Consider the following 23,239-nt stretch of genomic DNA (forward strand, 5'->3'; position numbering starts at 1 on the left):
TCCTCCTCCCCCAGTGCACACCCCGTCCTCCTCCCGTGGTGCACCCGGCCCACCCTCATCCTGTCCCCCTCCTTCTGCAGTGCCGCCCTCCCCGGAGCTGGTGAAGCGGGTCCGTGACCTGTACCACAAGCGCCTGCCTGACGTCCGCTTTCTCATCCCCGTGCTCAACGGTCTGGAGAAGGTAGGGCCCTGGGATGCCTGCCGCCTGGGTGGGGCCACGCAGCCAGCGTGCTGCCAGCAGCAGGAGTCGAGCCAGAGGCAAAACGAGAGAAAGGTGGGCTCACGCCCAGAAGCCCGACGCCCAGGTAGCAGGTCGCCCAATACACTGAGCCCTGCCTTGGCCTCCGACCTCAACAAGTCACTGAGCCTCTGTTTCCTCCTCTGTAAATGAGGACCCCTGCTGGTGCAGTGCTTAAGCGCTCATCTGCTAACAAAGGGTGGCGGTTGAACCCACCCAGCAACTCGGATAGAGATCTAGTGGCCTGCTGCCGTGAAGATGGCGGCCTGCAGAGCCCAGGAGGCAGTTCTGTCACCCGGGGTCATGCTGAGTGGGAACCGACTCGATGGCATTTAACGACAAAATGACGGTCACAGTGCCTCCCCCCAGTTGTCTGAGGTCTTGAGTAAAGCACGCAGTGAGCCCCTCCCCTTAAGCATGTTCTTCCCTGACCTGGTCTTGTCCCTAACAGGCTGCGGGGCCTTGTGTGAACCCGTGTCCCCAGCTGTAGTCAGCGAGCCCTGTGTGCGTGTGTGTACGTGGAGCGCTTCCCTGGCCCCGGGGACGTGCTGCCATGGAGCAGGTTGGGCCCTGGAGCGGAGGGCAAGACGCAGCGCTGTGGGACGGAGGGAGTGATGAGAACAGCAAGGCTTGCAGGGGTTTGAAGGCCCGATCCTGCCCCTCCACTCCCCAGGGCAGGTGGAGAGGGTGGCTCAGAGGGGAGGGGATATATCTGACCTCCCCCCTCCCCTCTCCCTGTAGAAAGAAGTGATCCAGGCCCTGCCCAAACTCATCAAACTCAACCCCATCGTGGTGAAAGAGGTCTTCAACCGCCTGCTGGGCACACAGCACGGTACGTGACACCCCTTGGCTCCCCCAGGTCTCCCCCGCCCTCCATCCCTGGCCACACAGGAGGCAGAGCTGGGAGTGCTGGGGGTGGTTGATGCGGTCTCTGGGGGCTGCCCCAATGCTGTGTCTGAACTTGTGCCCCAGAGCAGGCAGTCACTGTCCTGCCTTCTCCAAGTGCCTCCCTGTCCAGTACCCAGCTGTCCTTCAGGTCCTCAGCCCCAGGCTCCACCCCTGCTTTTCTGCAGGTCTTGCTCGAGCCCCTCAAACTGGGGGTGGGAGCATGTGGCTGACACAGGCTTTGGGCACAGTGAAAACAATGACAAAGTGAAACACTCAACTTAGAAACAGCCAAGTGAGACAGAAGGGGCTTCCCGCCCGCACCCAGCGGCTGCAGCAGGCAGGGTTGAGGCTGTCTAGAGTGTCACCCATAATCCAGTGATTTAAAAAAAAAAAAAAAGTACAAGTGTCAGAGAACACAGAATGGCAACATCCAAGTACCGTCTCCCCCAGCTTGCTGCCTCCAGGGGGCCACTCCACCCGGGCCCCTGGACTGTGCTGTCCCCCTGAATGCCCACAATCATATGTGCTGGCATGGGTCTGGGGGACCCAGTGGTGAGCCTGCCATCCTGGCCCAGCCCTCATGGGTGCACAGCCCAGTGGTGCGGAGGCAGAAAGGGTGTTAACATGCTCTGCATTGCTTTAACGAGGGTAGAACCCCTCATGGCCAGGGAGGGGACTGGCTGGAGGCCCTCAGCTGTCTGGGGAAGTCCTATCACCCTGTTCTCTAATGCTCACCATCACTCTCCCCATACTCTAATCCTTGGTCCAGAATCCTCTCTAAGCAAAGGGAGTCTAGTGTCACTCACTGCCCCCAAGCTGGGGAATTTGAACCCAGCTTTTCACTCAGCCGTCACGCTATCACCTCCCCGACCCCCATGTCACCTGCTGCAGGTGAAGGGAACTCGGCCTTGTCCCCCCTGAACCCCGGAGAGCTTCTGATTGCGTTACACAACATCGACACTGTGAAGTGCGACATGAAATCCATCATCAAAGGTGAGGCACTGTCTGCACGCCTGGCACCCACCTGCCCCTCTGGGCTCTGTCCCACTGGAGGGTGTGGCCCCTGCAGCCCCGGCCCCCTCAGCTCCAGAGAGCCCTCCTTGCCCTCCTTCCACGCTCCTTTGTCTCCTTTCTCCATCCAAGGAATGATGCCCCCTGCTGTGCACTGGCCCAGGGCAGCCCAGAGAAATGGGGGCGTACCCTCCTTGCCTAGCCCCAGCCCAAGGAACAGGGAGCTCACCCCATAGCTGAGTGGGCCCAGAGGCCCAGCCGGCCAGCCGAGTCAGTCAGGACTTGTCCCCGAGAGGAGGGCACCGGAGCACCTCTGGACCTAGAATAGAGTCTGAGGCCACCCTGGGTCTACAAGGACCGGGGCGGCCGACTCTGGCTGGTGCGTGACCACCACTGTAGCACCATTCACCAAGAGCTTACTCACAGCCAGTCTCTCCCCAAGTGCCCTGCAGGTCTGCTCCTGCTGAACCCTCACCATACACTGCCTGGTAAGTGTGACAACCAGGAAGCAGGTTCCAGAGAGGTTATGTAACTTGCCCAGAGTCACACAGCAGCTAAGTGGTATAGTGGAAAAATACAGATTCTGAAGTCAAGTGGAGGCAACTTAGAAGGTCAGGTCTCCCTGTCCTGCCCCCATGAAGCCCCAGGGTATTGCTCCTCAACTCCCTATACTCCCTCTTGGAGGGAGGCTTCAGTCCAGGGCCAGCCTTTCCCATGGAGGTGGAGGCCCCCACTGTTGCCCTCTCTACTGGTAGAAAACATCTTTGATCTTTCTCTCTTTGAAGAGAGCAGGCGGGAGAGCCCTCTCTGTTTCATGTTAGATCAGAGTGGTTTCTTCAGCTATTTGGTGACTAGCCTTCCTCAGTGCGTTCTTCCATGGACTGGGTTAAGGGCAAGAGAGGGACCCGCAGGGGGTGGGGGTCCAGTCCACATCAGGCTGAGAGGGAACACCATCACGTGGAAGAGCGGTAGGGTGAGGCCCGGCAGGTGGAAGGCGCTGTTGCAGGAGTGTGGTCTCTGAGGCACCCAGAGCCAGGTTAGGACCCCACTCCCAAGGACGAGGTGCCCACACCCCCAGTGCCCATTCATGGGCTTGCTCTAGAACCCCTGCTCTGCCCAGCACCCTGAGGTCTGTGGATGGGGAAAGGCTTGGAGAGAGGGCCTTGCTGCAGGTCACAAAGGCATGTTTCCCCACACACACACTCCCCATTAACCTCTCAAGGGTCAGGGGCCTTTCTTTCTGCCTCAATAAAGACGTCCTGGCCAACACACATGGCGAGTCGTGCTTGGGGAAGGGGTTCCAAGGCAGCTCTGAGGTTCCCCCATGAGCACAGTCGATCAGGGCACTGCCCAGCCTCCCAATACTGGGGTACCGCCACCCCCTCCTGAGGGGACAGGCCCCACGTCTGCCCTGGCCTGCTTGCTCAGGTGCTCTGTGGTGCCAGCCCTCCTTGGGCCCTTCCCTTCTGGCCCTGGGTGCCAAGCTGGGGTGCCCATCCTAGCCCAGGCCTGCTTCTCGCACTCACGATCTTCCATCTTCCCCCATGTCCCCATCACCCGGGCACAGCACAAGCCGCCTGCCACATGAGGACTGGGGAGTGGCAGGCCATCTCTCCTGTCCCTTGTGGGGCTCAAGGAAGTCATTAGCTAACTGCCTTCTCTGACTGGGGGTGGCGGCTGTCCCACCTCCATCAAGCCAGAACAGGTCTCTGGGGGTTGACAATGGCTTTTCGGGGGCCCCCCCCCCGGCCTTTGAGAGAGCTGCCCCACAAAGAGGGCCACGGTCTCCCCACTCTGCCTGGCATGGGGCTTCCCAGCAGCTGAGCCAGCACCCTGTTGGGGTGGCCTGTGCTGGGTGGGGGTGTCTTCATGTCTGGCCGGGAGCTTCAGGAAGTCGGGCCTCATGGGTGGGCCGCAGGGTGCATCTCTCAGAGGCCCTGGGCCACCACCTCGAGGGGCGGCTGGGCAGAGAGGACAGGCCCACTCTCGCCTCCTCAGCCACCAACCTGTGCTTTGCTGAGCGGAACGTGTACACATCGGAGGTGCTGGCTGTCGTGATGCAGCAGCTGATGGAGCAGAGCCCCCTGCCCATGCTGCTCATGAGGACCGTCATCCAGTCCCTGACCATGTACCCCCGCCTCGGGGGCTTCGTCATGAACATCCTGTCCCGCCTCATCATGAAGCAGGTAACTGCCCCGGTGCCAGGCGCAGGGCAGGCCCGTTCCGCTGTTCCCGCCCCGCCCCGCCCCGCCCCTCAACCCCAGCTCCTGCCGAGAGGAGACAGGGCCCAGGGTGTGGAGTGTGGACATGGACATGAATGCAGGGCGGGAGAGGTGCTCCACTCAGGCAGGCACCCAGGGAAGCATGGCTGCTCCCCGACCGTGCCCCTGGCCAGGATCCGAGTGCCTGAGGGCTGGCAGAGGCCAGGTTTGTCAGAGATGCAAGAAGTCTGGGTTTTCAGAAAGTACCACAGTGGCACAGAACGCAGACCCCCGTCCGGACTGGCCCCCAGGCTGCCACTAGCATCGGCACCAGGGTTACATGTGACCACAGACAGGCCAGGGCTCAGGGCTCAGTTGCACCCCTTGAACACCCGTGTGAGCCCAGACAAGTCCCCCCACGTTCCCAGGCCTTGTCTGTGTGACAGCCTAGTGCTGCTCCGAGAGCCAGCGGCGGCGGCCTCGCAGCACTTCTTGCACCCGGCCTGCTCTGACTCTTCCTCCCGCTCCGGCGCCTACAGAGGGAGAGGAAGCCGGCCAGAGGGAGGCAGGGAGGCTGCGGGCATCAGCGTCTGGGCCGGCAGGGCTCCGTCTCAGCAGTCTCCGCCCTCCTGTCCAGGTGTGGAAGTACCCCAAGGTGTGGGAGGGCTTCGTCAAGTGCTGCCAACGCACCAAGCCCCAGAGCTTCCAGGTCATTCTGCAGCTGCCGCCCCAGCAGCTGGCAGCCGTCTTTGACAAGTGCCCCGAGCTCCGTGAGCCCCTGCTGGCCCACGTCCGCTCCTTCACACCCCACCAGGTACCCCAGGGGTCTCGGGGACTGGCTGGGGCGGCCCTGCACTGCCACGGGTCCTGGCTCTGGGGTGCACAAGAGGTGTCCCCAGCCGCGCTCCCTACAGTCCTCGTCCTCTCCACCTGCTCCAGCAAGCTCACATCCCCAACTCCATCATGTCCATCTTGGAGGCCAGTGGCAAGCAGGAGCCTGAGGCCAAGGAGACACCTGTGGGGCCCCTGGAAGAGGTGAGGGTCCTGCAGCCACTGCCTCTGCCCCCAGCCACTGCCACCCCGGGACGCCCCTGTGGAGGGGGCAGCTGCCCCTGCTCCCTGGGCCACCCTGCTCCGGGCCTCGCTGCCCACCTGCAGCCCTGCTCCCTGTGCAGGGGCCCCGCTCTCCCACGGCTCCGCCCGCCCACCATCCTCAGCCCCCACCCACTCTGCGTGTCTGTGTGCCCCTCCCCACCCCCAGGACGACCTGGAGCCCCTGGCCCTGGCGCCGGCCCCGGCCCCCCGGCCGCCACAGGACCTCATCGGCCTGCGGCTGGCCCAGGAGAAGGCCCTGAAGCGGCAGCTGGAGGAGGAGCAGAAGCTGAAGCCCGGGGGAGTGGGGGCCCCCTCTTCCTCCGCCGCCCCCGCTTCCACAGCCCGGCCATGCCCTCCCCCACCCGAGGAGGGTATGGATTTTCGGGAGGAGGGGCCCGAGTGCGAGACCCCAGCCATCTTCATCAGCATGGACGACGACTCGGGGCTGACCGAGGCTGCGCTCCTGGACTCCAGCCTGGAGGGGCCCCTGCCCAAGGTAGGGACTGTCGCCGCAGGCGGCAAAGCAACGCACGAGCCCGGGCGCCGGGGCCCCGGCGCCCCGGGATGTGTGCGCTGGGAGTCTGCCGCTGATGGTCCCCTTTCGTATCTGTCACCAGGAGGGGGCAGCACCACCGGGCGGGCTGAGCGCAAAGGAGGAGCGGAGTCCCCAGGCTCTGGTTCCTGCCAGCGAGGACGCCGCCAAGACCCCCAGCCCGGCCGCGGCCGAGGAGGCCGGGGAGCCCGAGACCAAGGGGAACAGCTGACCTGGCGGGGAGGGGGAAGGGGGCGGGGCTTTGCCTTTCAAAAAATAAAAAAGTACGAGGGCGTCGGTGCCGCTTCCTCTCTGTGGGCCGCGTGCGGCCTGGAACCCCGCGTGCGGCGCGGCGCCTGCGCGGACGCCCTCCCCAGTAACGGCCCGCCCCCGCCCTGGTCCTTAGAAGCCCGCGACGCTAGCGCAGCGGCGGATCTGCAAGCCTTTTTTTCAAAACTCTTGCTTCCCCGTTCGAGCCATGGGGGACCCGCCTCCCAACCCTCAGCCCCCTTCCGAGCGGCCCACCCGCCGGAGGAGTTCCCAGGGCCCCGGCCCTGACCGGTGGCAGAGTTGGGACCCTGATTATTACCAGCCCTCGGTCGCGGAGGAGCAGCTGCAGATGCAGTACGACCCCCAGATGCTGAGAGAGCAGCAGGCGGGTCAGGAGCTCTGGGACCATCGGGCCAACCTGGCGCAGGGGCCCGAGGCCTTCCCGGCTCCGGAAGCCCAGATGCGGGGTGCGGCATACCCCGCAGGAAGCGCCAGCTACCCCCAGGAGTTCCAGCCCTACTCTTACAGGGATGAAAGCAGGGGCCAGGGCGCCGAGCGCAAGGCCAGTCCGCGGCTGCCCCTGGAGTCACCCTACCAGGACCCGCGGTCTGAGCTCTTGGACCAGTTCAGCCCCTACCAGAGGGAGGAGCTGCAGCTGGAGGGCACCCAGCACGGGCCCTACGTGAGGGACGACCCTGCCATCCACTACTCGCCCTCCGAGCTGGGCTTCGGGCCCTACGACGAGGAGGTGCCGGAACCGGAGCCGCGGGAGCTGGCCGTGCAGAACGCCAAGGCCTACCTGCTGCAGACCAGCTTCAAATGCGACCTCAGCCTGTGAGGAGGGCAGGGAGGGGCAGGGCTCGGGCGGGGAGGGCCCCGAGCCAAGACCCTCCCCCGGCTCTGGGCGCTCACCAGTCAGACACCACCTTCCCGGAGAACCAGCAACTGCTCTGGGGCGTCTCAGACCAGGAGTCGGGGAATAAACGCGGACAGTGCCTGGTTACAAACGAGAGCAGGCCCCAAGCGTCTTTAAGGCGAATTTGCAGGGAAATCAGCAGATACACATGGTTCTTACTTAGTTTTATTTTAGTGCAAGAAAAGGCTCAGTGGCTTTTCAGGATTTAAAAGCTGCACAGAGAGCAGGTGCTGAGGCAGGGGGTGGGTGGTTCACTCCTTTCACAGTGAGGGCGAATGTACGTAACATGAAAGGGCAGGTAGGAGTAAGCTGGGACTTCCTGGGCTAACAATACACAGAAACTGCCCTAACTCACTGCTACCATCTTGATTCCACTCATAGTGACCCCCATTGGGTATCCAAGGCTATCAGTCTTTATGGAAGCAGACTGCCTCACTGTTCTCTTGGAGGAGCAAGTGGATTTGAATCTCCAACCTCTTGGTCAGCAGCCAAATGCCTTAACCACTAGCGTGCCAGAGCTCCTAGTGTGCTAACGATAGCATTTATTTACCATGCCGCAGTGCCAGGCACTTGACACACCCATATCTGCTTCTCACAATACTGAGATTATCACTCCCCTGTTCCGTCTCACAGGGGAGGACGCTGACACAGAGGGGTTAGGGTGTTGGTCCAAGATCACACAGCTACGATGTGGCAGAGCAGGGATTCCAACACAAGTGGTCTGGCTCTTGAGGCCTTGTTCTTATCCACTAAGCGTCCCTGCCCGAGGGAGGAACTTGCTAAAGCTATTCAGCAGCAGTGACAGTACGCCTCTCGGCCCGTGACATCCTCTGAAGCTCACCTATTACTAGCAAAAAGGAAAATAAACATCGTGATAAGGGCTAAGGTGGAAACTAAGGGCCCGGGGGACAGGCAGTGAGTGTGTAACAGGGTGAGGTCGGAGATGGGGGAGGGGTGACATCTGATCAGAGACCTAAAAAGGAGGTGACGGAGAGTAACTTGTAGGTGTCTGGAGGAAGGGTGGTCAGGTCAGAGGCATAGCAAATGCCCAGGATTTGAGATTCCGTGTTTGAGCACCAGTGAGGAGGCTGGTGGGGCTGGAACCCGGGGAGCACAGGAAGTGGGAGGAGATGAGGTTGGAGGATGAGCACCCCATTCCCCCCCTCCTGCTCAGAACCTTCCGTGGCTCCCCTGTGCCCTGAGGACCAAGTACAGGCTCCTCACTCCAGCCTTCAAGGCCCTGCCCCTCTCCAAACTTCCGCTCTAGTCAGTACTTCCTACCTCAGATCCTAGAGTCCAGGCAAAATTAACCTCTTGTTTGCTGTTCCCCAACAGCTCCCAACCCTTGGGAGTTTCTGGGTCCTTTCCCAAAAAGCCCTGGCCAAAGCTGCCCCTGGCTCACCATTTCTTACCGTTACCAACTTCCTGGGTGGCCCCCCACTACACCCAGGACTGCTAACAAAGGGTGTCCACACGGCCCAGTTACGTATGTTGTTGTCCGGTGTGATCTAGTGGCTCTGACTCACAGCGATCCCATGCACAACAGAACGAAACACTGCCCGGCCCTGCGCCAGCCTCACAATCCTCGCTGTACCTGAGCCCATCGTTGCAGCCACGGTGTCGATCCATCTCCTTGTCGAGGGTCTCCCCTTTTTCACTGACCCTCCATTTAACCAAGCCTGACATCCTTCTCCAGGGAATGGTCCCCTCTGACAACATGACCAAAGCAGGTGAGATGAAGTCTGGCCATTCCTGCTTCCAAGGAGCCTTCCGGCCGCACTTCCTCCAGGACAGATGTTTGTCCTCTGGCAATCCACCGTGTTTTCAGTCTTCTTCACCAACACTACAATTCAAAGTCAGCAACTCTTCTTCAGTCTTCCTTATTCACTGTCCAGCTTTCATATGCGTATAAGGTGACTGCAAACACCATGGCTTGGAATAATAAAATAAGGTAAAATAAGTTAAAAAAAAAAAAAATGGCTTGAGTCAGGTGCACCTCTGTCTTTGAAGTGACATCTTTGCTCCTTGACACTTTAAGGAGGTTTTTTTGCAACAGATCTGCTCAGTCCAATATGTCATCTGATTTCTTGACTGTCGCTTCCATGGATCTGAGTAAAATGAAATCCCTGACAACTTCAATCTTATCTCCATTTAAGATGTTGCTTATTGGTGCAGTTGTAAGGATTTGTGTTTTCTTTATGTTAAAGTGTAATCCATAGTGAAATCTTTGATCTTCATTAGTAAGTGCTTCAAGTCATCTTCACTTTCAGGAAGCAAAGTGTGTCATCTGCATATTGCACACACGTTGTTAATGAGTCTTCCTCCAATCCTGATGTGCGTTCTTCTTCGTATAGTCCGGCTTCTTGGATTAGTTGCTCAGCGTCCCCACTGAATAAGCATGGTGAAAGGATACAACCCTGACGCACTCCCTTCCTGATTTTAAACCACATAGTATCGCCTTGTTCTGTTTCAATGAGAGCGCCTCTTGGTCTATGTACAGGTTCCTCATGAGCACAAGTAAATGTTCTGGAATTCCCATTCTTCACATTGCTATCTGTAATTTCTTATGATCCACATAGTCAAATGCCTTTGCATAGTCAAAAAACATAGGTAAACATCTTTCTGGTATTCTTTGCTTTCAGCCAAAATCCATCTGGCATCAGCAATGATATCCCTTGTTCCACGTCCTCTTCTGAATCCAGCTTAAATTTCTGGAAGTTCCATGTCAATATACTGCTCTAACCATTTTTGAATTATCTTCAGCAAAACTTTACTTGCATGTGATATTAATGAAATTGTTTGATAATTTCCACATTCTGCTGGATCACCTTTCTTCGGAATGGGCACATATATGGATCTCTTCTAATTCGTTGGCCAGGTAGCTGCCTTCCAAATTTCTTGGCATAAACAAGGAAGGGCTCCAGCACTGCATCCAATTGTTGAAGTATCTCAATGGGTATTCCATCAATTCCTGAAGCCTTGTTTTGCCAATTCCCTCAGTGCAGCTTGGACTTCTTCCTTCAATACCATTGGTTCTTGATCATATGCCACCTCTTGAAATGGTTGAACATCGACCGATTCTTTTTGGTCCAGTGACTCTGTGTATTCCTTCCATCTTCTTTTGGTGCTTCCTGCACCATTCAGTATTTTATCCATACAATCATTCAGTATTGCAATCCAAGGCTTGAATTTTTTTCTTCAGTTCTTTCAGCTTGACAAATGCTAAACATGTTATTTATTTATTTATTTTAAATTGTGATTTGGGTGAAAGTTTACAGAGTAAATTCACTTTCCATATAGCAGTTCACATACACGTTGTCTGATGACATTGACAGTTTACCCCAATGCAACAGCTCCCCTCCCACTTCCTCCCTATAGTTACCTCTTCCCTATGTCCATCCCTCCATGCACTCCTGCCCCCTGAGCTGTCTCCCTGTGCATAAGCAGCCCTTCTTTCTCCCAGGATTGTTCTCTCCAAGGAGAGTATCTACCTCAGGTACATGTTCAACTCTTATGCCTGTCTTGTTTGGCTGGAAGCCACAGGTGTGGGTTCAATTCCGGACCTGAAGAGCAGCTAGGGGCCATAGTGTCAGTGGTTCTACCAGGCTTTATCAGACCAGCAAACCTGGTCCCCTTTTTTTTCCCCCTCAAATGATTTTGAGTTTTGTTCCACATTGTTCTCCCTCTCTATCCAGGATCTCCTACATAGATCCCTCTCTAAGTGGTTGACAGTGGTACCCAGGCACCATCTAGTTCTTCTGGTCTTATAGTCGTATAGGTTGAGGATCACATGGTGTACCAGTCGCAAGGACTAATTGTTTCCATGAATCTTTGGTTTTCTTCATTCTTTGCTCTGGACAGAGAGAGACCCTTCGTTGCATCTAGATGGCTGCTTGCAAGCTTTTAAGATCCCAGTCGCTACTCGCCAAAGTAGGAGGTGGAACAATGTTTTGTGTAGTATGTTACACCAATTGAGCTTGGTGTCCCCTGTGACTGTGGTACCAAGCCAACAGGTTCAACTACTCAGTCCCTCTGGGTAGCTGGCTGTGACCAAGAAGTGACTACAACCTTGTCCCTTGTCAGCTCTACTATACCCCTGGGAGTTCTTACAGAACATACAAATACACTTGTAGAACCATTGTCTGCCAACCCTATACATAGTCTTGGGTACACTCCCTGCTGCATAGACATACCTAATAGTTCAGCCTGTCCACCCATCTATCCACCCGTATACCTGTGTTTGCCTTCACTGACAATGCAGTACTGTATGTGCAAAAAGGTTCATCTTTGTTGTCTGCACCTCCCATGTACCTCTCTCTGTCTTCCTCTTCCTCAATGCCACCATGTTGATCACTCACATTTGGTATACTGCCCTTCTCTTCACCCAAATCAGTACTTAACGTCTATCTATCTAACAGTGTTCCCTACCCTACCCTCCCACCCCTGTAACCAACAAAGAAAATTTCCTTCCATATATAAACCATTCCTTGACTTTTACAATAACAGGCTAATACAATATTTGTCCTTCTGTGATTGACTTATTTCACTCAGCATAACATTCTCCAAGTTCATCCACATTACGCGGTGTTTTGCAGATTCTACGTTATTCTTTGTTGTTGTTGTTATGTGCCATCGAGTCAGACCCGACTCATAGCGACCCCTCCTTGGGTTTCCGAGGCAGTATCACTACGGAAGCAGATTGCCCCATCTTCCTTCCGAGGAATGGCTGTTGGGTTTGAACCGCCAGCCTTCTGGTTAGCAGTCAAGTGCTTTAGGCACTATGCTACCAGAGCTCCTCCCACATTATTCTTTAGGGTTGCATAGTATTCTATTGTGCGTATGTACCACAGTTTGGTTATCCATTCCTCAGTTGATGGACACTTGGATTGTTTCCAACTTTTTTGCTATTGTAAATAGAGCTGCGATGAACATGGGTGTGCATATGTCTTTGCCTTTAGTGGCTGCTGTATAACTAGTCTTCCTTGTAGGTCTATGGATGGATATTATCCTATCACGGGCAGCACTGTACTTCAAGATAGATGATGAATGCAATATCTCCCTGTCTTGCTCTTCAATTTGTCACTCCCAGCATAGTAGATCATATGATTGTCTGATTCAAAATGGCCATATCAGTCCATTTCAGCTCACCAATGCCTAGGATGTTGATCTTTATGTGTTCCATTTCTTCTTTGACAACTTCCAAATTTCCTAGATTCATAGTACAACAAACTGACAGGTGAGGGGTGGAGGAGTTACATGCATATGCTTTGAAATCATGCCATCAAATCCTGGCTGTGCCACCACTGTGTGACCTCATGACTTGCAGAGTGGGGACCGTTAAGTGTCCCTTGGGTCAGTGGTTGTGGTGAGGACTTAGCATAGCCTGGTGCCCAGCACGGTGCCTGGCTCGGGTGGATGGAAGCCATTCTAACACTGTTTTCACTCCAGCCGCCTCTTCTCCCACAGGCCCAACACTCCCGCCACACTGACCTCACTGTTCCTCCACATCCCAGGCACATCCCCAATCATACCACCTGCAAACCATGACTGTTTTGTTTCTTCCTTCCTAATCCTTACACCTTTTCTTTCTTTTTCATGCCATATTGCATAGGCTGGGACCTCCAGTACAATGTGAAACACCAAACCCACTGCTATCCAGTCAATTCCAACTCACAGCTCCCCTAGAGAACAAAGTAGAACTGCCCTATAGGGTTTCCAAGACTGTCAGTCTTTTTGAAAGCCAACCCCAACCAAATCCATGGCAGATGAGTCGATTCTGACTCACAGCGCCCCTAGTGGACAGAGTGGAAATGCCCCACAGGTTTCCAAGGCTGTCAATCTTTACCAAAACAGACTGCCTCATATTTCTCCCATGGAGTGGCTGGTGGGTTTGAACCTCCAGCCTTCTGTAACCAACCTAATGCTTTAACCACTGTACCACCAGAGCTCCTTATACAGTGTTAAACAGAACTGGTGAAAGTGGGCATCTTCATTCCCAATCCCACAGGAGAAAATATTCAGTCTTTCACCATTATGCTTGGCATGTGTTATGGATTACAGTGTCTAAGGCATTTGGCTGCTAACCAGAAGGTTGGTGGTTCATACCCACCTGAACCTCCGTGGAAGGAAGACAGGACAATCTACTTCCGTAACGATTTATGGCCTCGGAAACCCAAGAGGGGTCGCTATGAGTCAACTCTGTTTTACAGGATTACAAAAATTACCTACTAGTCTAAATTACCTAGGGTAGGTTTTAAAAATTACTTACTATTCTTACCATTATTTGTTTTTAATCATGAATAGATGTTGACTGTTACCAACTTCTCTAGATCCAGTGAGGTTACATTGTTCTTGTCGGGTGTCCTCGACTTGCCACCAACTCACAGCGACCCCGTGCACAACCAAATGAAACACTGCCCAGTCCCATCCCAGCCTCACGATCCTTGCTGTACCTGAGCCCATCATTGCAGCCACTGTGTCAGTCCATCTCTTTAAAGGGCTTCCCCTTCTTCCTTGACCCTCCACTTTATAGAGCATGACATCCTTCTCCAGGAAATGGTCCTCCTTTAAGATATTAACATGATATTAACAGGATAAATCACATTTTCCTCTTTCCACTCAGTCCCGTCCTGCATCCCTGGCTGGCATCCGTCCAACTTGCTCATGATGTTTCATCCTTGTTAGAAACCGAAGGAGAAATTTAACCATTTGCTAACATTTTCCTTAGGGTATCTGCATCTATATATTCCTAAATGAAACAGGCATGGAATTATCTTCTCCTAGTACCCTTGTGTCTTGGTATCAGGATCATGTCCAATTCATAGACTGCCCCAGGACGTAGGCATCTGCCATGCCCTCTGCCCAATGCACTCTCTCCCCCAGCAGCTGCATGGTTTGCCCCCTCACGTCATTCAGATCTCTGCTTAAACGTCCCTAGGTGACACCTTCCCTGGCTTCCCTATTTAAAACTGCCAACTATCTCCTGTCCTTGAAACTCCCAGTCCCTGTTCCTGGCTTTATTGGTCTCCATAGCAATTACAGGAGTCTCTGGGTGGCACAAATGGTTAAGTGCTCGATGGCTAGCTGAAAGGCTGGCAGTGTGAACCCACCCAGAGTTGCACTGGAAGACTGGCCTGTGATCCGTTTCCAAAAGATCACGGCCTTGAAAACCCCCTAGGGAACAGACTCCATGGTAACTAACTAACAACAGCGATGACCAGCACTGCCCACTGACAGTCAGTGACCACCAGCAATGACCACTGGGATGGGTAAGTCCTGTCCAAGTTGATTTCTTACCCAAAGTGACCCCACGTGACAGGGCAGAACTGTTTTCTAGGCCGTAATCTTTACAGGAATAGATTGCCAGGCCTTTCTCACATGGAGCCCCTGGGTGGGTTCGAACCACCAACCTTCCGCTTAGCAGCCCAGCTCCTAACCATTTCACAACCAGGGCTCTGTCTCTGACGTACTACGGTTTGCGTATTTGATGACTATGCGTCTCACCCCTGAGAGTATCAGCTCCATCCGGGCAAAGGCTTTCTCTCCTTCCTGCTGTCGTCCCCCGCCCCGCGACAGTGAGCCCACTGAGCTTCCCCCCCCAATCCCCTACTGAGGCAGGTACGAGCATCTGGTGAATCTGCTGACCAAGATCTTGAACCAGCGGCCCGAGGATCCCCTGTCCATCCTGGAGCCACTGAACCGCACCACGCAGTGGGAGTGGTTCCACCCCAAGCCGGACACGCTGCGAGACGACCCCGAGATGCAGTCCACCTACGAGATGGCGGAGAAGCAGAAGGCGCTATTCATCCGGAGCAGTGGTGGTGCCGAAGGCGAACAGGAGATGGAGGAGGAAGTGGTGAGTGAGCCCGTGGACCGAACCCCGCGGTGGGACAAGGGGCGGCCTGCGCTGAGGCCTGGAGGTGAGGGAGACTGCGCATGATCGGAAACGTACCTGGAGGGCGGGGCCCCGCAGAGGCCTTGACTCCTAGAGGAGGGCTCCGGGCGCCATGGGAGGGTTTGAAGCAGAGGCAAGAGCAGGTCAGCTCTGCTTTTTACAAAGCTGACTCCGGTGGACACGTGGAAATGGAGGCTCCCCTCTCGCATCATCCCTCAGTTACCCCTTTCTCCAGAAAAAAACTCCCCTGCACACCTTTCCTGTGAAACTCACTGCCTCCTGACGTCTTGCGACATTGAGTCAATTGCTTGCTCTGTTTTCTGCTTTGTAAATTGAAGCTCGCTAAGAGTTCTTCTGTTGGGCAATCCTACTTCCGTAGTGATACTGCCTCGGAAACCCAAGGAGTGGTCGCTATGAGTCGGGGCCGACTCGGACGGCACATAACAACAACAAAGAGTTCTTCTACCCATGCATGGCCCGTTACAGTCTACCATCTTTAGAATATGCAGTTCTAGAATTCTGTGTTTACGGAATGGAGTGAGTGCTGAAAATTTGGCAAGGTGTTCTTTTTGTTTGTTTGTTAAATTTTATTATGATTTGGTTGAAAGTTTACAGAGCAAATTCATTTTCCATACAACAGTTCACATACACTTTGTCTCATGACATTGACTGTAATCTCCCACAATGCAACAGCTCCCCTCCCACTTCCTCCGGATAGTTACCTCTTCCCTGTGTCCTTCCCTCCATGCACTCCTGCCCCCTGAGCTATCTCCCTGTGCATACACAGCCCTTCTTTCTCCCAGGATTGTTCTCTCCAAGGAGTGTGTTTACCTAATGTAAATGTTCAGCTCATAGGCTTGTCGTTTGTTTGGCTGGAAGCCACAGGAGTGGGTTCAATTCCAGACCTGAAGGGCAGCTAGGGGCCATAGTCTCAGGGGTTCCACCAGGCTCTATCAGACCAGCAAACCTGGTCCCTTCTTCTTCTTTTTTTTTTTTTTTATGATTTTGAGTTTTGTTCCACATTGTTCTCCCACTCTGTCCAGGATCTCTCTGCCATTATTTAGAAGTTTGTTTTCCTCACACATCAGTCAAGTGTACGCTGTTTAGAGTCACCAGGTGGCTCCCCAGTGAAGAGGCACTGGGGGCTGTACTCCCCCTTCACCCCCCCATTCCCATCTCCCACCTCCCACCTCCCTCCCAGTCTTTAACCCAAACCCAGAGAGCAGTTTGCAGCATCATAGTAGCCTGGGTATAAAGCCCATCTCTGCCTAGGGCAGTCAGTAGGACTGCTTTGGGCTGTAAGCAACAGAAACAAAGGGGAAAAAAAAAACCAAATGCACTGCCTTCCAGTTGATTCCGACTCGTGGCGACCCCCTGTGTTGCACAGGAGAACTGCTCCCTAGAGTTTCGGTGGCTGTAATCTTCACAGAAGCAGATGACCTGGCCTTTTCTCCAGGTGCAACTGGGTGGGTTCGAACCACCAACCTTTAGGTTAGTAATCGAGCATAAACCGTCCGCACCACCCAGAGTCCTGAGGGCTTGGTTAAAATGGCCCAAGCAGTTCAGGTAGATGTTGAAGTTACCTCACTCGGCCAGAAGTCTGGTGACGACCAGTCAGAGTTGAAGCAGCTGTGTGAGGTACTGAAGAATCCTGGTTCCTTCCCCCACTTTGCTCTTCCTTCTTCATCCTGATGACTTTTGGCCCTTGAGGCAACCACTTCATGTTCAACAAATGGCTGCCGCTGCACCAGCCTTCAATGCCTATCTTCGCCCAGGGGCTTCTCTTGCATCTCACTGGAAGAACCAGGTCTGTGGCCATCCCTCAGAGCACAGGCGGCTGGGTTCCACAATGGTTTAGCTCCCTTCACTCTTAGAAAGCGTAGGAGCTCTGCTGGCATAGTGCCTAAGGCACTTGACTGCTAACCAGAAGGCTGGAGGTTCAAACCCACCAGCCACTCCTGGGAAGGAAGGTTGGGCAATCTACTTCCATAATGATACCGCCTCGGAAACCCAAGGAGGGGTTGCTATGAATCAAGTCGAGTCAAGTCAATGGCAGTGATTTTGGTTTGGGCTTTGCTCCTATAAAGACTGACAGCCTTGGAGACCCTGTGGGGCAGTTCCACTCTGTCCTCTAGGGGCGCTGTGGGTCAGAATCCCCTCCAGGCACTGGGTTTGGTTTGGGCTTTGCTTCTGTGAAGGTAGGAGCTCTGGTGGTGCAGTGCCTAAGGCACTTGACTGCTAACCAGAAGGCTGGCGGTTCAAACCCACCAGCCACTCCTCGGAAGGAAGGTTGGGCAATGGACTTCTGTAGTGACACTGCCTCAGAAACCCAAGGAGGGGTCGTTATGAGTTGGGTCCAACTCCAGGGCACATAACAACTCTTAGAAAAGGAACTCTGGAGTGGGGTAGTGCCGCTCTGTGGGGAGGAAGATGGGGCGATCTACTTCAGTAGATTTACAGCCTCCAAAACCCAATGGGGGTCATTCTGAGTCAGAACTGACTCAATGGCAGAGAGTTTGGTTTTTTGGATTTAACTCTGAAGAGTCTGCTTCCTTCCCCCTGCCCTCCCACCCCACCTTCCCCAGACAGATTCACCGGTGCCCAACATCATGGAGATGGCCTTCTACTTTGAGCAGGCAGGCATCGGCCTGGGCTCGGACGAGAGTTTCCGCATCTTCCTGGCCCTGAAGCAGCTGGTGGAGCAACAGCCTATCCTCACGTGTCGCTTCTGGGGCAAGATACTGGGCCTGAAGCGCAGCTACCTGGTGGCCGAGGTGGAATTCCGGGAGGGCGAGGAAGAAGGCGAGGAGGAGGACGTGGAGGAGGTGGCGGACCCCGGGGAGGTCACGGAGACGCACGGCGAGGAGGAAGGCGAGGAGGACGAGGAGAAGGCGGCCGACACGCTCCCCAAGTCCACGTGGAAGCCGCCCCCCGTGGTCCCCAAGGAGGAGAGCCGCACGGGCACCAACAAGTACCTGTACTTCGTGTGCAACGAGCCGGGCCGGCCCTGGACGCGGCTGCCGCACGTCACCCCGGCCCAGATCGTGCACGCGCGCAAGATCAAGAAGTTCCTCACCGGCCACCTGGACGCGCCCGTCGTCAGCTACCCCCCCTTCCCGGGCAACGAGGCCAACTACCTGCGCGCCCAGATCGCGCGCATCTCGGCCGCCACACACATCAGCCCGCTCGGCTTCTACCAGTTCGGCGAGGAGGAGGGCGACGAGGAGGAGGAGGGCGGCGCGGGCCGGGACTCGTTCGAGGAGAACCCGGACTTCGAGGGCATCCCCGTGCTCGAGCTGGTCGACTCCATGGCCAACTGGGTGCACCACACGCAGCACATCCTGCCGCAGGTGAGGGCCGGCCGCGGGGACCCTAGCCGTGCAAAGCCCAGGTGGCTGCCTCAGCTGGTCTCCTAATAATATAAGGAGGGGGTCCAGGATCGCAGTGGTTAAAGCGCTGGGCTGCCAAACTGCAGATCATTGGTTGGAACCCACCAGCAGCTCCATGGGAGAAAGCTGTGACCATGGGCTTCCCTAAAGATTATCCAGAACCCTACGGGGCAGTTCCACTCTGTCCTCTAGGGGCGCTGTGAGTCGGAATGGACTCCACCGCAGTGGATTTGGTTAGGGCTTTGCTCCCATAAAGACTGACAGCTTTGGAGACCCTGTGGTGCAGTTCCACTCTGTCCTCTGGGGGCGCTGTGAGTCGGAATGGACTCCAGGGCAGTGGGTTTGGTTTGGGCTTTGCTTCTGTGAAGACTGACAGCCTTGGAAACCCTGTGGGCAGTTCCACTCTGTCCTCTAGAGGCGCTGTGAGTTGGAATGGACTTGACCTCAGTGGATTTAGTTTGGGCTTTGCTCCTGTGAAGACTGACAGCCTTGGAAACCCTGTGGGGCAGTTCCACTCTGGCCTCTAGGGGCGCTGTGAGTCAGAATTGACTCCATGGGAGTGGGTGTGGTTTGAGCTTTGCTTCTATAAAGATTGACAGCCTTGGAAACCCTGGGGGGCAGTTCCACTCTGTCCTGTACAGTGGGGTTTTAATAATAATAATGTCGCTTGTTCTGTAGAGTTCCTGAGTAGCCAGAAGCGCTTGACTACTAGTCAAAAGGTTGGCGGTTCAAATCCTCCCAGAGGCGCCTGGAAAGACAGGCCTGCAGATGTGCTTCCGAAAGGTACCAGCCTAGGGAGCTGTGGAGCAGTTCTACTCTGCACACATGGGATCTCCAGGAGTCGGCATCCAGTGGAAGGCAGCTCAAAGCCACAGGCTAATAATTCTCTGCCAGGCTCTGAGTTAAATGATGTTCATTCATTCATTCATTCATTCATTTAACAGATAACTCTTTGACAAGCTCCTGCTAGAGATCTTTGGGGCCGGGTGCATTTTTGGAGTTCAGTATTCTTCAGATTTTCCAAAAGCAACAAGGTGGAACTGCCCCATCGGGTCTCCAACGCTGTCAATCTTTACTGGAGCAAAGCCCAAACCAAACGCGCAGCTGTTGAGTGTATTCCGAGTCACAGCGCCCCTAGAGGACAGAGTGGAACTGCACCAGAGGGCTTCCAAGGCTGGCATCTTTTTAAGCTGACTGCATCTTTCTCCTGCACAGCGGCTGGTGGGTTGGAACCACCAACCTTTCCATTAGCAGCCAAATGCTTAACCACCGCGACAGTGGGGCTTCTTCACACATTGTGTATTACGCAACACCCCAAGCAAGGGGCTGGAGTTGCAGTCTGCATTGAAGCGTATTCTTATCCCTCTGACAAAATACAGGAATAGCCTCTCATCAGTCCAGCTCAGGGGTGCTGCCAAAGGAATTATGAAGGGCAAAAAAGAAAGAAAGAAAAGAAGCATTTGGTTTTTAAAGCTTTTTGGATTTCAGCATTGTGGATAAGAGATTGTGGACCTGCATTTACTGAGTGCCTACTGTGTACCCAGACTCTATTTTATTTATTTATCCATTCCATGCAGCACCCACTGGGTGCTCATTCATTCATTCATTCCATCAACTTTTATTGACCCTACAGTGTCTTATTGAGAGCTGGGAGCAGCCATCGTTCCCATTTTACTGTTGATGGAATTGAAGTTGGCTTCATGTTAGGCACTTAGGAGCATTCATTCATTCATTCATCTATCCATTCATTCATTCCACAAACATTGATTGGCTCCTCAGTGTCTCCTGTAACCCACCAACAATCCAATGGGAGGTGCCCATGACACGCCCATCGCACAGATGAGCAGACCCAGGATCATATGGCCCACCCAGTGTCAGCTCCACGGGGGAGCTCTGGTGGTGCAGTGCCTAAGGCATCTGGCTGCTAACCAGAAGGCTGGCAGTTCAAACCCACCAGCCACTCCTCAGAAGGAAAACTGTGCAATCTACTTCCGTAGTGATACTGCCTCAGAAACCCAAGGAGGTGTCGCCATGAGTTGGAACTGACTCGACAGCAATGAGTTTGTTTTTATTTTCTTTTCCTCAAGGATGTATCCCCAACATCTAGGGTAGTGCTGGCATATAGTGTTGTTATGTGCTGTTGAGTCGGCCCCGACTCATAGCAACCCCTCCTTGGGTTTCCAAGGCAGTACCACTATGGAAGTGGATTGCCCAACCTTCCTTCCGAGGAGTGGCTGGTGGGTTTGAACCGCAGCCTTCTGGTTAGCAGTCAAATGCCTTAGGCACTGCACCACCAGAGCTCCTACCTTCACAGAAGCAAAGCCCAAACCAAACCCAGTGCCTGGAGGGGATTCTGACCCACAGCGCCCCTAGAGGACAGAATGGAACTGCACCACAGGGTCTCCAAGGCTGTCAGTCTTTATGGGAGCCAAGCCCAAACCAAAGTCCTGTCATTGACTTGACTTGACTCACAGTGATCCCTCCTTGGGTTTCCGAGGCAGTATCACTATGGAAGTGGATTGCCCAACCTTCCTTCCGAGCTGGCATATAGCATGTGCTCATTAATCAATAAATGAATGGATGCACAAGTGGGGGAAGGCCACTTTCCAGATGCCACGTGGGCATCAGGAAGCAAGAGTCCCCCCCATTTGTCAGTGCAACAGGGGCTCTCAGTCCCATCTCTCTCTGCACCTTCCTTAATGACTAACCTTGTCCCCAAGGACCCAGGTGTGCTCTGGAGCCCCACCTGGCCCTTCACCTCTCCCCAGGGCCCAGGCTGGGCTCTGGCCCTGCGGCATGCCCCCTGACCTGCTCCCTTCCTCCAGGGCCGCTGCACCTGGGTGAACCCTATGCAGAAGTCGGAGGAAGAGGAGGAGCTGGGAGAGGAGGAAGAGAAGGCAGATGAGGTGGAGCAGGAGGTGGAGCAGGAAGTCGGGCCCCCGCTGCTGACACCGCTGTCAGAAGATGCAGGTAAGGGGTTGGCCAGCGCGGTGGGGGCGGGGCCGGCGTGAGCTAGCCTGGCAGCAGCTCTCTGGCCCAGGTCTCTGAGGCTCGGTTTCCCCACCTGTGGCAAAGCCAGGTGGGTCAGGTGTGATTGCCTAGTGACAATATCAAACGCTGACTCTCCGCTAGGCCCTGGACTAAAGGAGTCATGTCTCCATTCATCCAAAAGTTACTTACTTGTAGACAATTGTTCTGGTTCCCTAGTGCTGCTCTGACAGGAATATACCACAAATGGGATGGTTGTAACAAACAGGAGTTTATTCTTACAATCTGGAGGCTTTAAGTCCAAGTTCAAAGTGCCAGGCTCTAGGGGCTGGGTGAAAGCCCCTCAACCTTGGGGTCCAGCTCTGCCTCCTGCTCCCGGCCCACTGGAGCTAGAGGCATTTCTTCACTCAGACAGCTGCTGGCTGCTGAGGCTGAGAAGCCCCAAGGTTGACAAGTAAAAAGGCACAGTCCCGATGATGTTACCAAACCACATGGCAGGCCATTAACTCAAGTCCATTGTAAGTCCCAAGGTCAGCAGAGCATGGCAGGCTGCTGAGCAACGACCCGGCTACATGCAGGGTCCAAGCATGCCATAGGCTAGAGACCATTCCCAAGGCTTCTCCTTATATACAGGAAGCAGACCACATCCCAAAGGCAGCTACTCAGCTGCTTGTGGTAGATCCCACCATGGAGTTGATTGCCAGTCTTATCATGGGGAATAACTACCACCAGCTTCCCAGCCACTCAACCAGGCCCAGCCAAGTTGACACACAAACATAACCGCCACAACAATACCTTGTCAGAAATGCCTGGAGCCTGTGTTGTTCTCATCTCTAAAATGGGTACCACAACTTGCCTCCGTCTCAGGGCAGCAGTAGCACGTTCATAGGGTATTGAACAGTGTCCTGCGAGTGGCAGTGGCTCAGGTGTGGGATGTGATCCTGCGAGACCCTGGTGGCCTTGAGTGGAGGGGTCATGGTGAGGGAGGCCTCCAGAGGTGGGCCTTGAGAAGTGTTCGGGATGACGCAGCGAGGATCTCCTGAGCGTGAGCCAGCCGGTGCCTGGAAGGAAGTGGAAAGAGAGGGTTCTGAACTGAGAATTCCGTGAGCTCAGCCCCTGCCTGTGGGCCCTGCCCTGCTACCTGGTCCAAACTGATGCGAACCTGGGTGCCGATCCGCGACCACCCCCTGTCTGGGAGTCGCACTGGCTGCCACATACTGTGGCAGGTACACATTATCACTGGGTCCTGGCCACCCTGTCGGGAAGGCGACAACAACGGTTCACAGGCGCAACCCGGTGAGATGAAGCCTGGCTGTGAGAGGTGGTCTGCAGCCAGGGTTCAGCACGTCCGTAGCGCCCGCAGTTCCGTGCCTGGCCCTGCTAACCCTCCCCGGTTGCCCGCCTCCCTTCCTTCTCTCCCGCGCCGCCCTCCAGGGGACTAGGGGAGGCAGGGCCCAGCAGGCTTCCTGAGCCCCTGGCCTCGCCGCCCCTCCGCCCGGCAGATATCTTGCACCTTTCACCCTGGACGGCCCGCCTGTCCAGCACACTGTCCTCGCAGTACTCCTTGGCGGTCGTGCGCTCCAATCTCTGGCCCGGCGCTTACACCTACGCCATTGGCAAGTATGTATCGGCCAGAGGGCAATTCACCAGGGCAGGCAGGGGGGTGGGAGGACCCCCTTCAGGAAGCTCCCGGGGTTGACACCCTCCTCAGTTCCCAATACCAAACCAAACTCACTGCCATCCAGTGGATTTGACTCATAAGACTCATAGCTCGCAGGGGCTCAAAAAAAAAAAAAAAAAATCGTTATTGCCAGTAA

The 23,239-nt window shown here is 55.0% G+C and overlaps 2 protein-coding genes across 2 annotated transcripts in view; both read left to right on the plus strand.

Moving 5' to 3' along the window:
* SYMPK (symplekin) overlaps nucleotides 1-6,197 on the plus strand; it is a 38,088-nt gene extending 31,891 nt beyond the window's left edge. Inside the window, exons 16-23 of the mRNA XM_007943058.1 lie at nucleotides 81-181; nucleotides 980-1,070; nucleotides 2,018-2,119; nucleotides 4,136-4,323; nucleotides 4,976-5,152; nucleotides 5,278-5,373; nucleotides 5,600-5,929; nucleotides 6,051-6,197. Coding sequence (XP_007941249.1) covers nucleotides 81-181; nucleotides 980-1,070; nucleotides 2,018-2,119; nucleotides 4,136-4,323; nucleotides 4,976-5,152; nucleotides 5,278-5,373; nucleotides 5,600-5,929; nucleotides 6,051-6,197 — 1,232 coding nt within the window. The remainder of the gene's footprint in view (nucleotides 1-80; nucleotides 182-979; nucleotides 1,071-2,017; nucleotides 2,120-4,135; nucleotides 4,324-4,975; nucleotides 5,153-5,277; nucleotides 5,374-5,599; nucleotides 5,930-6,050) is intronic.
* A 246-nt stretch (nucleotides 6,198-6,443) lies between these two features.
* RSPH6A (radial spoke head 6 homolog A) overlaps nucleotides 6,444-23,239 on the plus strand; it is a 20,797-nt gene continuing 4,001 nt past the window's right edge. The window contains exons 1-5 of the mRNA XM_007943059.1: nucleotides 6,444-7,069; nucleotides 14,769-15,006; nucleotides 17,631-18,395; nucleotides 21,260-21,404; nucleotides 22,925-23,042. Coding sequence (XP_007941250.1) covers nucleotides 6,444-7,069; nucleotides 14,769-15,006; nucleotides 17,631-18,395; nucleotides 21,260-21,404; nucleotides 22,925-23,042 — 1,892 coding nt within the window. The remainder of the gene's footprint in view (nucleotides 7,070-14,768; nucleotides 15,007-17,630; nucleotides 18,396-21,259; nucleotides 21,405-22,924; nucleotides 23,043-23,239) is intronic.

The sequence above is a fragment of the Orycteropus afer genome, unplaced genomic scaffold (assembly GCF_000298275.1).
Source record: "Orycteropus afer afer isolate SDZICR_OR568_19922 unplaced genomic scaffold, OryAfe1.0 scaffold00099, whole genome shotgun sequence".
NCBI lineage: Eukaryota > Metazoa > Chordata > Mammalia > Tubulidentata > Orycteropodidae > Orycteropus > Orycteropus afer.